Genomic DNA, 12865 nt, shown 5'->3' with positions numbered 1-12865 from the left:
GAAAGGGTAAATCACACCCATATGAACACAGCTAGCTCATACCTCTGCAGAGGGGAGTGGGCAAGCACCCCCTTGTTTTTGTCTTTTGATCTGCAGACCTCACATCATTTAAGGCTCACCAGGGGGTGCGGCTCTGGGGTTACCCTTTCAGACCCCTAGCACTGCCTTTGCAAACTCTGGCCTCACAGGTGGCAAAAGAGGCATGAACAGCATGCACCACATGCAGTAATTGTGCTGTTTAATTTCTACAGCTCTGATTGGAACATTACACTTTGTTTATAAAAGAAATGCATATCAAATCAGCACTCTTAGAATAGATCATGAAATGAAAAATGCAAATTTTTTTAACCTGTTTTCATGCTTCGGTACGGTTGTGAAAACAAAAAACAAGCATCGGCAAAGTCAATAGGTTTGACCTTTGCAAACTGGTGAGATGTTTATGTTTTATTACTGTGAGAATATAACACCAGGAAATGCTGCTTCAACACAGCACAATATGCTGGAGTATAATTTTAATAGAGCAGAGGGGGTCCTTTCAGCAAGCAATTGTACATAAGACAGACATAGAAATTACACCTGGGTGACATTTTAATTATGCTGAAATATTCAAAGTAATTTCCGTAATTTCACATTACTCTGTGATGTGAAATAACTGGAAATTAAGCGATTAGGTCCACTTGCATAATTTTGCATAATCTTGAGCAAAAATGCCAGCACAAGAGTACAGCAACAGAGCACGGGGATGGCTGGCCGCTGCTCTTCCACTTCTGTTGCATTTAGCGCTATTATCTTAGCACAAATTGCATCATTGGGTCCATTTTGGAAATGAGGATGCATTTTGTGCTACGGAAATAGCACTAAATGCAGGGTTAAGAACTGCACGCGAGTCCGAACATTTTTGCTGTAACTTACCATAATAACGCTATTGCAAACTATGCGTGTTACACTCACTCCTAATAGAAACCCTTTTTACCAGTAATTCACCGTAATTTAGAACATTAATGTTGTGTATATAATCTTGTGTAATGGTTCATTTTTCTATGTTGTTTTCACGGGCTCTGGGGCATATTTACAAGCCCCTATCGCCACAAGAATATCACTTTATTTTACAATCCTGTGACGATACGGGCTTCACCTTATTTAAAAACCAGTGCTAAGCTACCTAAAATAGCTAAATGTCGTCTTGTAAATAAGGCACCCTTTCACGCCATATTCAGTGTGAAATGGTTGTCAATGAGGGTTGTTGTGAGATTCCCGCCGCAACACCCATTGATTTTGACACTGCCCCATATTTACAAGGGTGGCCTAAATATAGGGCTGCGCCAAAATTAAGACCAAAAAAACTGGTTTTAACATGGCGCAACAAGGACACATGCTTTATTTTGCCTCGTATTTGCTGTTCATATGTGCTGCATGTTGCAGTACACATTAAAACAGCAAAACACCATGCATGATTGTTGATGTGCAGGACGGTGTCCCTTGCTGCACATAAACAATCATTTAAAAAACAAGTATTTGCAATAGGTCTCGCATTTACACGCTTTTGAACTATTGGCATTGTAAATGACAATGCCTTTTATTTATGTTTTGGTTTTTAAAACCTAAATAAAAGGCATTGTGGTCGATTCGCAGAACTTATCTGAGATAAAATCTTAAGCTTACTACTTTTGGTATTCACAGAAGGCATGTAGTAGTAAAGTTAGGACTCCTAACTTTCCATTTTTTGTATATGCAGGATTCACTGTTCAGAATGAGTAAATCATGTGTGTGTGCTTGAGTGGTGTATGTGTGTGCAGGCGTGTGTGGACGTGTGCTTTTTTATTTTCAGATTTTTCTCATTGCATGAAGGTGACGAAGCTTCTAAAACTGTCTCACGGACACACCTAATGATGTTTCAAATACCCAGTCCCCTCTATGTTTCACAAGTGTGGCACCTCCTTACAAGTCATCAAAACTCACGTTATGTAAACAATGAAACTGGCTAAATCAAGCCACTAATGGAGGCTATATTTAATGCATTGTTGCATATTGATTTATATTGGTGGGGTTGACCATTTATTTAACAATGTTTTATGTAACTGTCCCTTTTATTTATCAATACATACACTAGGTGCCACATTGATCAAAGTGTTGCGTTGCCCTTGCATCGCGCAATGTAACGCAACAGTAATGCAAAACTAAAGTCAGATTTACTGCGCCACGCATGGCCCCCTTGCACGTCCCTGTGGCACTCGGTAAATCTGGAGTAACGCAACAGTAATGCAAAACTAAAGTCAGATTTACCGAGCCATGCATGGCCCCTTGCACGTCCCTGTGGCACTCGGTAAATCTGGAGTAACGCAACAGTAATGCAAAACTAAAGTCGATTTACCACGCCACGCATGGCCCCGTGCATGTCCCTGTGGGGCTCGGTAAATCTGGAGTGACGCAAGACAGCAGAAGTCGCAGCATTGTGGTTCCGTGAATTCTGGACCCGTGTCATAAACATAGTCGAATCATGACGATTTTGGTATCAATAGACCGAGAATGATGAGTATACTATATACGAGTGTTTTCATCATGTTCGAGTGACGTGATCACCCTGAAATCAGAGATTCCGTCCTGAACCCTCGGGTTCCATTTTGTGCATGGCAGACATTTTGTGGTTCCCCTCACATAGGCCGATGACTAAGGCCAAAAACGAGTCTTAGAGACACATACACCTTTGCTGACTTCTGTGTGACCTGGGCAAGCTGACTCCCCTTGCCGGAGCCAAACCTGTTCGGCCAGTTCCTTTCCCAGTGGCCGAACGAGATGGAGATCAAGGCACAGCCTACCATAAACCCTTTATTACACACAGCTATGTCTAATCTTACAGACACCTGTCTCTGCTCTTTGCTTTATGACCTGCTTTACGATGAGGAGGTTCCCATTTTTATTAGGGGACTGACCATCTATCTGATGAAGAAAGTTGGGTTTTGCCAAGTCATTGATGGTGGGCTGGACAAAGAAATGTGGGCTTGTCAGGCAATGCCTTTTGTCGTATACACATGGGATTGGTTTATTGTAAATAAGGAATGTTTGCCTGAAGCACAATATTTGGTATAAAAGGAGTGACTTGCTTTGTAAAGTTGAGCAGTCTCCTGAGAATATACACCGTGTTGTACTTCTAGGATATCTGTTACTGGCTGCGGCCAATAAATTTGATCTTTGAAGTCACCAAGAAGATTCTGCGTTTCTGTAGTCTGAGACAGGAGAACACGAAGTCTTTGGGTGTGTCCCCTGGCACCGCTGGGTTCTAAAAACCCAGTACTTCAGCGTCCATTACTCTGCCCATGGAGGCGTTCCATGGGTGGAGTCACATCCGCCATGAATTTAGGCGCAGTCCCAGATTCACCATGAGTGTTAGACCTGGAATATGTCAAAATCCAACGCCTTCCCAAGGGAGGTGTAACGAGGAGAAATATCTTGATTTTTCCTTGACTTTTATTTCTCTTACTATGCGTGCTGCATTCATGAGGAAAAGCATCAGGTGTCCCTTCCTGCCCCCAAACAATCCTGCATAGAAGCAGGCACACTTGCAGCATGATGCAAAGCCGCCTTCACTGCGCTAGACAGCCAAAAGCACACCCGTGCAAGGAGGACAGGAATGCACCATATAATGTTATATATGGGGCATTCCTGCCCTCTCCCTTTTAGGCGGTGCGGCGCCGCAAAGTAGCTGCTGCGTTGCCTGAAAAATGTAATCATTTTGTTCTTGAGGGGAGTGGCATCAATTATTGTGATGTCATCAGGCTCAAGGTCATGTCGCATCACTTCCTGGGATTCAAAGTCATATGTCACTTCCTGTGGTATTATTGATGTCAAAGGGTGTGTGATGTCACTTCACTAGTATTTCAGTGGGGGGTGGGGGGGGGGGGGTGATCACCGCCCAGGGCAGCCCTGTTTATCAGAACTGACCACCCGCTTAGAAACGGACGGATATTTGATCTGATGGTCAGTGTATGGAGCTGGGATTTATTTGGGGCACTAAAGCCATAAATAGTGACCTAGAGGCTGTGGAGCCGCAGGGGAGCTGTAGGCATTACCTACAGTCACCCTTGTCTCCGCAGGGGTGGGGTTGGGACTGCATCCTTACATGTGCCTTCTCCACACTTCCTTCTGTGCCGTCAGTGTTTCATTAGACTGACATGCTGCCTGACATGCTGCGGACACAAGACGGGGGTGAACCTGGGGGTGTGGAGAGACCCCCCCTCTATAGTTAGAGCGGGGACTCCCTTCCCCCTACTGGAGGCAAAAGGAATCAGGGAAGTGTCCCCTGTGCCCTGGCAGGGTGTCTGCTTGGATGTAATGATGCTGTACGTGTGTAATCTGGCTTCAGGGCGCTTTAAACCCAGCCCACTCGGAGCAGCCTGAGGATATGCACCAGAGGCCCCGCGGGGGCTGCTTACAAACATTAACACTTTCCCTTCCTAATGAATACCTAGTTTACTCTAAACACAATTTCAAGGGGTGATACCAACTTCCACACCTGTTTAAGATCAGTGTGCCTTTCAGCTGTTTGAGGCATACCACCAATTGACATTTGGAAAAACCTACACTTTATTTTTAAAATCGAAAAGCAACATTTTTTTTTTTATTTCTTTAGGATTATGCTAAAATGTTTATTTTAATTTGGCTGATTTCATAATATATATTGGGATGTCCCTGTCGAAGACATCATTGTGATTTAAATATGGTAACTTGTTCCATTGCTATATTTCCCAGGACTTGTGTCCAGTGTTAATGTGGTTATATGTGTCTGTGCTTTTGAATTCAGCAGTGCCTGTAGTCTGGTTTGCTTTACACTGTCAACAAACATCACTTGACTTAAAAAGTAATAGTGCCCTTTATAAACACAATAAATAAAATATACAAATAAGACTATACCTTAGTTCTATATTAATGCAAGCTTTATACAAAAAATGTACAACTCACACATCATGTTTGATCATCTTAGCCAACGCTGTGTGGCCAGTGATCAGCCTCATGATATCCCATCACATCACATGCCTCCATTTTAGTAGGAGACACTGGTGCATTGAAACTTTATTGCTTCAGACAAAAGCTCAAGGCAGCATCACAGCCCAGGGTGGGACCCTCACAACCCTTGAAAGGAGGGGTTCCACCATGGCAGGACCACAAGACTTGCTGCCAGCCTTCTCTTCTCAAGCTGCCCATTTCCTATCACGAGTCAATACTCACCAGGACTTGGTTCGCACACATGTCCACAGTCATTCCTTACGCAGGTCTGACCCTCAGGACAATATCCTCCTCGTCCACACCGTTCAGCGCACAGTCCTACACCGAGAAATGAGAAATACGGCAGTATGAATTGACATTATTAACATGTTAAAAACCTGTGAGTGCCCCATTCTATCACCATAGTAATGAAACAGCATCTTATTGCCTGAAGATGTTCATGAGTAATGGCAGACGGGGTCGATACGCCATTCCCTCAGAACTATGAACCTTCATTGGGGCATATAACCAACAACCGGTGATAATTATCGCTAAGTACATATCAACAAACAGTTAAAAACAATCCAAAGATTCATTTGACAAGTAAGAAGTCCAGTACACGATATAAGTTAAAAAATAGAAAGCAGCGGGCAACATGAACATAAGCAATATAAAAATTACATTAAAAACATAAATAATTTCATTGTAATTTCATTGTAGAATTAAAAAAAAAAAATAATGCCTAAGGCGTTTAGCAGCATAGTTATCCATCCATACTTTTCCTTAAGGTGATAGCGGATTTAAAAAAATTACAGACAAATAAAGTGCAGTCACAATTCAGCAGTTGAAGATAGTAAAGTGCAGGTTTGATTTGTGCAAAATTCAGTTTTTTGAGGCACGGCTTAAGATATAGTTTCTGTGGTAGAGTATAATAAGGGCAAATAAATAAAAAGTGTGCCAGATCTTGCGGAGACTTCCCGTCGCAGCCGCAAGCTGGCAACACCTCACCCCGATGAGCCCCACTTGGAACCGCCAGTAGGAGATGGAATAGATCAAAGCGGAACCTTGTTAGCAAGAAACGTTCATAGCCAGTCATGTGCCATGACAAATAAGGTTCCATTTGTGGACAGGTTTTGAGAAATAAGTGTTTCCTAACACTGTCCTTCTGTAACTGGACCTCTTCTCTATCTGAACATCTTAGTATTAGCATAGCATTTTTTACAAAGGTAACATCGGGTTTCATAATCAGGTTGGGAGTAAAAAACAAGTCAGGCCGGCCAATTTCCGTCAGACAGTCCTTTATATACTTCAACCACGGAACTTTAAACCTCCCATCAAGTGTTAGAGCTTCTTTTAATAAGGCTTGGGTGAGAGGTAGATCTGTATTAAGCCAACAATTCAACTAACACAGTACTGGGTTCACTGCTATTCTGTCACTTAAATAAGGGACACCCAGCTCCTCGTGTACCGAAAAGTTCCCAGTACCCCTTGGTAGCCTCAATATCTTTTTTTAGGACATTGTTTTCTGTGACCTCTAGGTCCTTTATCTTACAGTAGCCCCAAAGCTCACTACCATAGCAGGCGACAGCAACACTTTTTGCCTGATATAGTTTGAGCAAGGCGGCCGTTGGGCAATTTCCAATTTTTTTCGCAAAGCCAACAATGGCTGCATTAACACGTATTGCCTCACCCTTCTTTTTAGTGACTGCGGGACCCCAAGATAATTTATGATCCAGGCGGACTCCAAGGTATGAAAAACTATTAGTAGTAGGGATTTTATTTCTATTTATTCTATTTTGGGGTTTTGTAAAGCGCATGGTGACGCACAACGGCGTGTCCCCGCGCTGAGGAGCTACTTTATTCCTGGACCCTACAAAAGCGGCACACCTACTGGGCGAATAGAGCAGTTTTGAGCTTAGCTCTGAAAATTGACTCAGATGGCTCTAGTCGTAGCGCCATGGGCAGCTGATTCCATCTGGCGGCTGCAAGGTATCTAAAAGATCTACCCCCCATCCGAGCTCTGGATACCTTAGGGACAGCCAGGAGTCCAGAGCCAGAAGATCTTAGAGAGCGGGGAGGATCATAAGGTGTCAAGAGTCCTTGTAGAGGGAGAGGGGATTTCCCATGAATGATCCGATGGCACGTGCAGAGTGCTTTGAATTCTACCCTGCTTCTGACCGGGAGCCAGTGCAAGGACCGGAGAGCCGCTGCAGAAGCAGCTCTTCTGGGTAATCTAAGCACCAGTCGTGCAGCAGCGTTCTGTAGGACCTGTAAGCGGCTGAGATTCTTCTCCAGGGTACCTAAATACAGAAGATTGCCATAGTCCATCTTCGAAGTGACTAGTGCATGTACCAAGGTCTGTCGGGCTCTCACAGGCAAGAACTTCAGCGTCTTTCTGAGGCTTTTGAGGGTCCCAAAGCATTGTCCCACCACCTGATTGATCTGAGGGCCAAAGGTGAGGGCGGCATCAAACCAAATGCCCAGATTCCTTGCTTTTTGGCAAGGGGTGGGTGTTGGGCCCAGGGAAGATGGCCACCATGCCGACGTCCACGCAGACTGGCGGCCCCCCACGACCAGCACCTCGGTCTTGCCTCCATTAAGCTTGAGGCAGTTGGCGGACATCCAGGCAGCCAGGTCTTGCATGCATGCTCTGAAGATGTCCGCCGAAAGATCGGGTGCGCGCGATAGGGAGATAACCAGCTGCGTGTCATCGGCATACGACACCAAGCTGAGGCCGTGACTCTCTACTAAGGTGGCAATTGGAGCGACATAAAGATTAAAGAGTGTTGGACTCAGGGACGAGCCCTGCAGCACCCCCTGGTCCAAAGGAATTCTCACCATTTATGCAAAAAGAGTTAGTTTTCCGTATACCCTGACCTATTTTCATGGCGTAGGACTTAGAGTTGTTAATACTTAGGCCACGGGACTCCATGAACTCAAAGAAGGAATTTAGTAATTTCTGAAGGCCATTTGCTGTTCTAGAGACGAGTACAGCATCATCTGCATAAAGCAGCACTGGAACCCCTTTGCGCTCTACAAAAGGGTAGTCTGCTTCGGTCTTTAAAAGAAATTCCTCCAATTCGTTGATATACAAATTGAAGAGGAATGGAGCCAGGATGCACCCCTGTCGTACACCCCGATTAATTCTGAATTTGTCCGTTACTTTTAAATCTTGGGTGTAGCGAACATTGACTCTTGTATCTGAATGCAGATCTGCCAAAAAATTAACAAGATTCCTCTCTACGCCCATTTTTATCAGAGTAGCCCATAAAATGCCTCTGTCCACACAATCGAAGGCGGACGATAGGTCCATAAATGCCAAATAGACAGTTCCTTTCTTGGCCAGGGTATATTTACTTAGAATCAAATACAGGTTCAGACACTGTGTGATTGTCGAATGACCGGGTCTGAATCCGTATTGTATAGGTGATAAAATATTGTTTGCTTTGGCCCATGTGGATAGCCTATTTATGATTATTCCACCTACCACTTTAGCTACTGAATTTATTAAAGATATCGGCCTGTAACATGATGGGCTACTACGGTCGCCCTTTTTAAAAACAGGGACTATAGTCGATAACCCCCACGCTTTTGGGCACCCCGTATTCACTGCTGCATTCACTACCGCCGTGAGGACGTGAGCCCAGAAGGAAACACTGGACTTAAAGAGGTCCGGTGGTAAACCATCTGGGCCAGGGGCCTTATTACTAGTTAGTCCCTGGATACCCCTTTCAACCTCATTAACTAAAAAGCATAGAGAATTTACAGATGGGGTTTAAAAAACATTTTCTGCCCGTTGCTCATTACTTTTAAAAATCATACTGTAGTGAGACATCCACTCCTCCTCTGGGATGTTAGTGCCAAGGGCTATATCATTAGGGTTATCAAACAAAGGTGTGTTGATAATTTGCCAAAACGTACTACTATTCCCGAACACTGAGGGGTCAAGGAGGGACTCTATGGTTTTAGCCTTGATTTCTTTTTTCCTAACGGCTAATGCCTTCTTATAAATCAAACGGAGATTTCTAATTTGATCAAAATCTCTAGGTTTAATTTTTAAGGCATTCTTCAAGTCTACTTGCCTTTGAGCAGTTATGATCAAACCATTTAGAGTTATTTTCACTTTGTCCTTTTGTTGGTACTGTTAACATAGTGCCAATTGTTGAAACTATCCCCTCAAAACCAGACATTCTCGGAGGGTGAATGGGAAGATGTACAAGTTAACAGCTCCTTCTCACATGCATTATTTATTTTAGTATATAGCATATCTTGATTTATCATTGCCCACTTTATACGGCGTCTGCCATTTATACAGCTCATCGTTACCCGGTCAATTCGGGGCAGTTGTTTAAATAAGGTCCCGCCCAGATTGATAGTTAGGGGGTTGTGATCACTGTGAACACTCAACAGAATGGTAAAGTTCGAGACCCATATTGCAAGATCAGTAGAAACTAATATGTAGTCTATAAAAGATCCCTGGCCAAGTCCTTTAAAGGTTGGAACATCATAGACTTTTGTTTGAGACAAAGGACATGTCTACAATTAAGTTATTTTCATTCACTAGGTCATTTAAGTTCTTGCCTCCCCTAGTATGGGCAAAGTGGAAACCTATGTTGTTACAACCCAAGGAACCCATTGGGGTAGAGCCAGGATTACTGCATGGGTGTACATTAAAATCACCTACAATCAACAACTTCTGTGACACGGTGCATGCAGTTTCTCAACATCTCTGTTAAGGACACAATATTACAATCACCATTACCGTTGTTAGCATTGTAAAAATTAATCAGGGTCAAAACACTTTTGCCACTCTTTAGTTCAAGCATCTGAATGTTCCGATTGTCATTATAACAGACGCTTATTTTACAGCACAAACCTAATTTAATGAAGATGGCCAAGCCCCCCTTTGCTCTTCCCCTAGTTGATGCAGCAGCTGGTATGATAAAGCTTTGAAAACCCTCAATATGGGCATTATTTTCCTCCAGCCATGTCTCCTGAAGGCATATAATTGTGTATTTTTTACTAGATAGTAACCAAGCAAGATCACATAATTTATCGGCCAAGCCGGCTATGTTCCAAGATACTAAGCTCATACTACAGTCGCCAGATACTGCATCTATGAGAGTTTCGCTAGTAGTTGGCGCTATCAATGGATTAGTTATATCTGTATATATAACCCCCTGGTTCACAGTGCTGGCCACATCTAGATCCAAGTTGGCCAAGGTGGTATTATGGGCCTCAGGTAAGGCAGGGGATTTGTGGTTATTGAATAAAGAGTCCATAATTGACAATGGTTTTCTAGGGTTGTCTAGCTTGGTCTTCAGGGCGGGGGTTACTATGGCTTAGTTATGTACCCCACCTTGTGCGAAATTAGGTTCTACTAAAACGTCAAATGTTGGTACAGAAGAGCCAGCCTGTAGTCAGTCCACCTCCTCCAGATCACTTTGATTATAGAAAGCGTCAAACCTATTAGTAATAGGTACATTGTAATAGGATTTTGGATCTATGAATTGGGGGTGTTCTGGATGGTAGTACGTCCCCTGGGCAGCCTCCCAGTTCTCTAGATAGGAACCTTCATATATAGCCTCTCTAGGTTCCCAGGATGTATTCCTTCTGTACTGTCGCTGTTCCCCTACAATGTGGTGGCCTTGATTTCTTGATGTTATCCCATTGTGATATTGATTAAAATTATCTGGGGCTCTTGCATGCTCAGCGATGGAAAAAGAATGCACTGATGTTAGAGGATGGTTATTCGGGGGGTAGAAATAACTCAGATCCTTAGTACGGATCAGGCTGCTAATGGAGCTATCCTTCCAATCCGTTATCAGCTTTGCCATGCGGCCATCCTTAAAATTAACTACAACACAGTCGCCCTCGGTGGACTTTAATCTGTTACCCACCCAATCCACTCTTCTAACGTTTGTTATTCTACCACTAATGTATGGGGGGGGGGGAAAAAAAAAATCGGTCTATGGACAGTTAGCCAGTGGCTTACTTTATTTCTCAGTTCTACAAAGCTTTCTGTTTTGCCTGGCTCAAGTTGTGGTACCCCAATCATTACTATAGTGTGCCGATGAGAATCAGGTGGGAGGTGAATATGGGTGGCTTTTTTTGATTTTATTGTTGTAGGTATTTGTTTAGGGCGTGTGTCAGGAGCAACATTGTGTGATTGTTGCTCTTTGTGAGGTGAATATGGGTGACTTTTTTTGATTTTATTGTTGTAGGTATTTGTTTAGGGCGTGTGTCAGGAGCAACATTTTGTGTGATTGTTGCTCCTTGTGGCTCAATTTGACCACCACAAGGCTCAAAGGATGTACCTTCCGCGGCCCATTCACTTTCATCAATGTCAGAGATGTGGCTCTCAGGCAAAGGAACCTGGGGTTGCACTGTGTCTGTTGTTGTCTTGAATCTGTGGTGTTATAATATTTTGCTCTGATGTATTTACAGGTAAAGTGGGTGTCGAGACAGAACTGCTACTTGGGACAGTGGTATTGATTTGTGTCTTCAAAATGTTTGTTTGCTTGAGATTACTTTTAGATGGTCTGGAGCTCTCCTTTGGTAATGGGCCGGAGAGGGTCTTTAGAATACGAGGTGTCCTTTCTATGTTGCTTTTCAAATTTTCCAAAGGTTTGCTCTAAGCTCGTGATTTTATCACACAAAGGTTGCAATAAAGATTTAATCAATTCTTCCAGGTCAGTTGATGTTAAGTTATCCACTACACTAGCTTTTTCAATCTGGCACATTTGCGCTGAGTAGGTCTTGGTATGATCTGCCTGTACATCATTTGATGTACTAGTGTTCTTGGTTGCAAGTATAGAGGTAGGATTTTGTATGACATTAGATGCTTTAGCCATCCTAAAATTTAGCCAGACATCCTTAGCCGATGGCTTATGAATACCTAATGGTCTATAAATTTTCCTTACTAATGATTTAGTTTTTGTGCGTTTTTGTTGGTGCTTACTCTTGTTGGGTGATAATATTTTATCAACAATTATTACATTTACATTTGGCAAGCTATCAACACAGGTGCCCCTTTGCAAATTTGGTGTAGATATACCGGGTTGAGGAGAACAGACTCCCTCCGAGTTGGAAACAAGCACCGGACTTTGTTCTAAACTATTTACGATTATAGGAGATGACAGCAAAACAGGTTTCTTGCTGCTTTTTTGTCCACTAGGCAACCCTGTAAATGATTGCATTAGAAGAGATTCCTCCTGATTGAATGAGGAGTCCGTGGTGTTGTTGATTGCGGTGGTATTTGCAGTAGTGTGCTTTGATAAATTAGGAAAACACAGGTCCGAGGTTAATGATAGACGCCTCTCCGTATTTTGGATAGCATCAGCAACTACACTTATAGTTTTTTGTAACATTAGATCTATAGCAGTTAATGTCGGCAAAGGTGTAGATGGTAAGGTCTTATTTCTAGTGGATGATCTCGTAGCTACTGGAGTCTTACTTTAGTCATTTTGGCAAAATAATCCGTATTTAGTACAGAATAAAATTTTAACGACTAGAGCCGGAGATAAAGCGGAATGAAAAGGAAATCACAGTCACCTTGCTCCTGGGGATTGTGCGCCGTTAGGGAGGGGGCCCGTCCCGTCTCCTTTGGTCCCCTGAGGGCCACAGAGGGCCCGCCCTTTGCCCAGGCTTGGCCCCGGGCGCTCCCGCGACGCGGGGGTGACGCTTCCTTTATGCGCCGCCTGGCGCGATGAGAAGGCGGCTGGCGCCGCTAGGCCTGCTGGGGGGTGTAGTATTAGAGTCCCCCTCCGCTCGGCGGCCGCAGTTCTTGCTCAAAAGCGGCAGCGGGAGGGGGACGCTGCAGGCAGGCAGGCTTATGGGGGTCAGCACTCCGTCGTGGGGATCCTTGTTAGGCACTCTCGGGCTC

At 43.7% G+C, this 12865-nt stretch overlaps 1 protein-coding gene across 1 annotated transcript in view; it reads right to left on the bottom strand.

The window, feature by feature from the left end:
- Window positions 1-12865, bottom strand: part of LOC147693256 (uncharacterized) — a 75180-nt gene that overhangs the window by 42523 nt on the left and 19792 nt on the right. Inside the window, exon 2 of the mRNA XM_086933651.1 lies at window positions 5224-5319. Within this exon, the coding sequence (XP_086789777.1) occupies window positions 5224-5319 (96 nt within the window). The remainder of the gene's footprint in view (window positions 1-5223; window positions 5320-12865) is intronic.

Source organism: Lissotriton vulgaris, chromosome 8 (assembly GCF_964263255.1).
Source record: "Lissotriton vulgaris chromosome 8, aLisVul1.2, whole genome shotgun sequence".
In the NCBI taxonomy this organism is placed as follows: domain Eukaryota; kingdom Metazoa; phylum Chordata; class Amphibia; order Caudata; family Salamandridae; genus Lissotriton; species Lissotriton vulgaris.
Note: the sequence above shows the minus strand (reverse complement) of the source record. Positions and strands in the feature narration are given on the sequence as shown.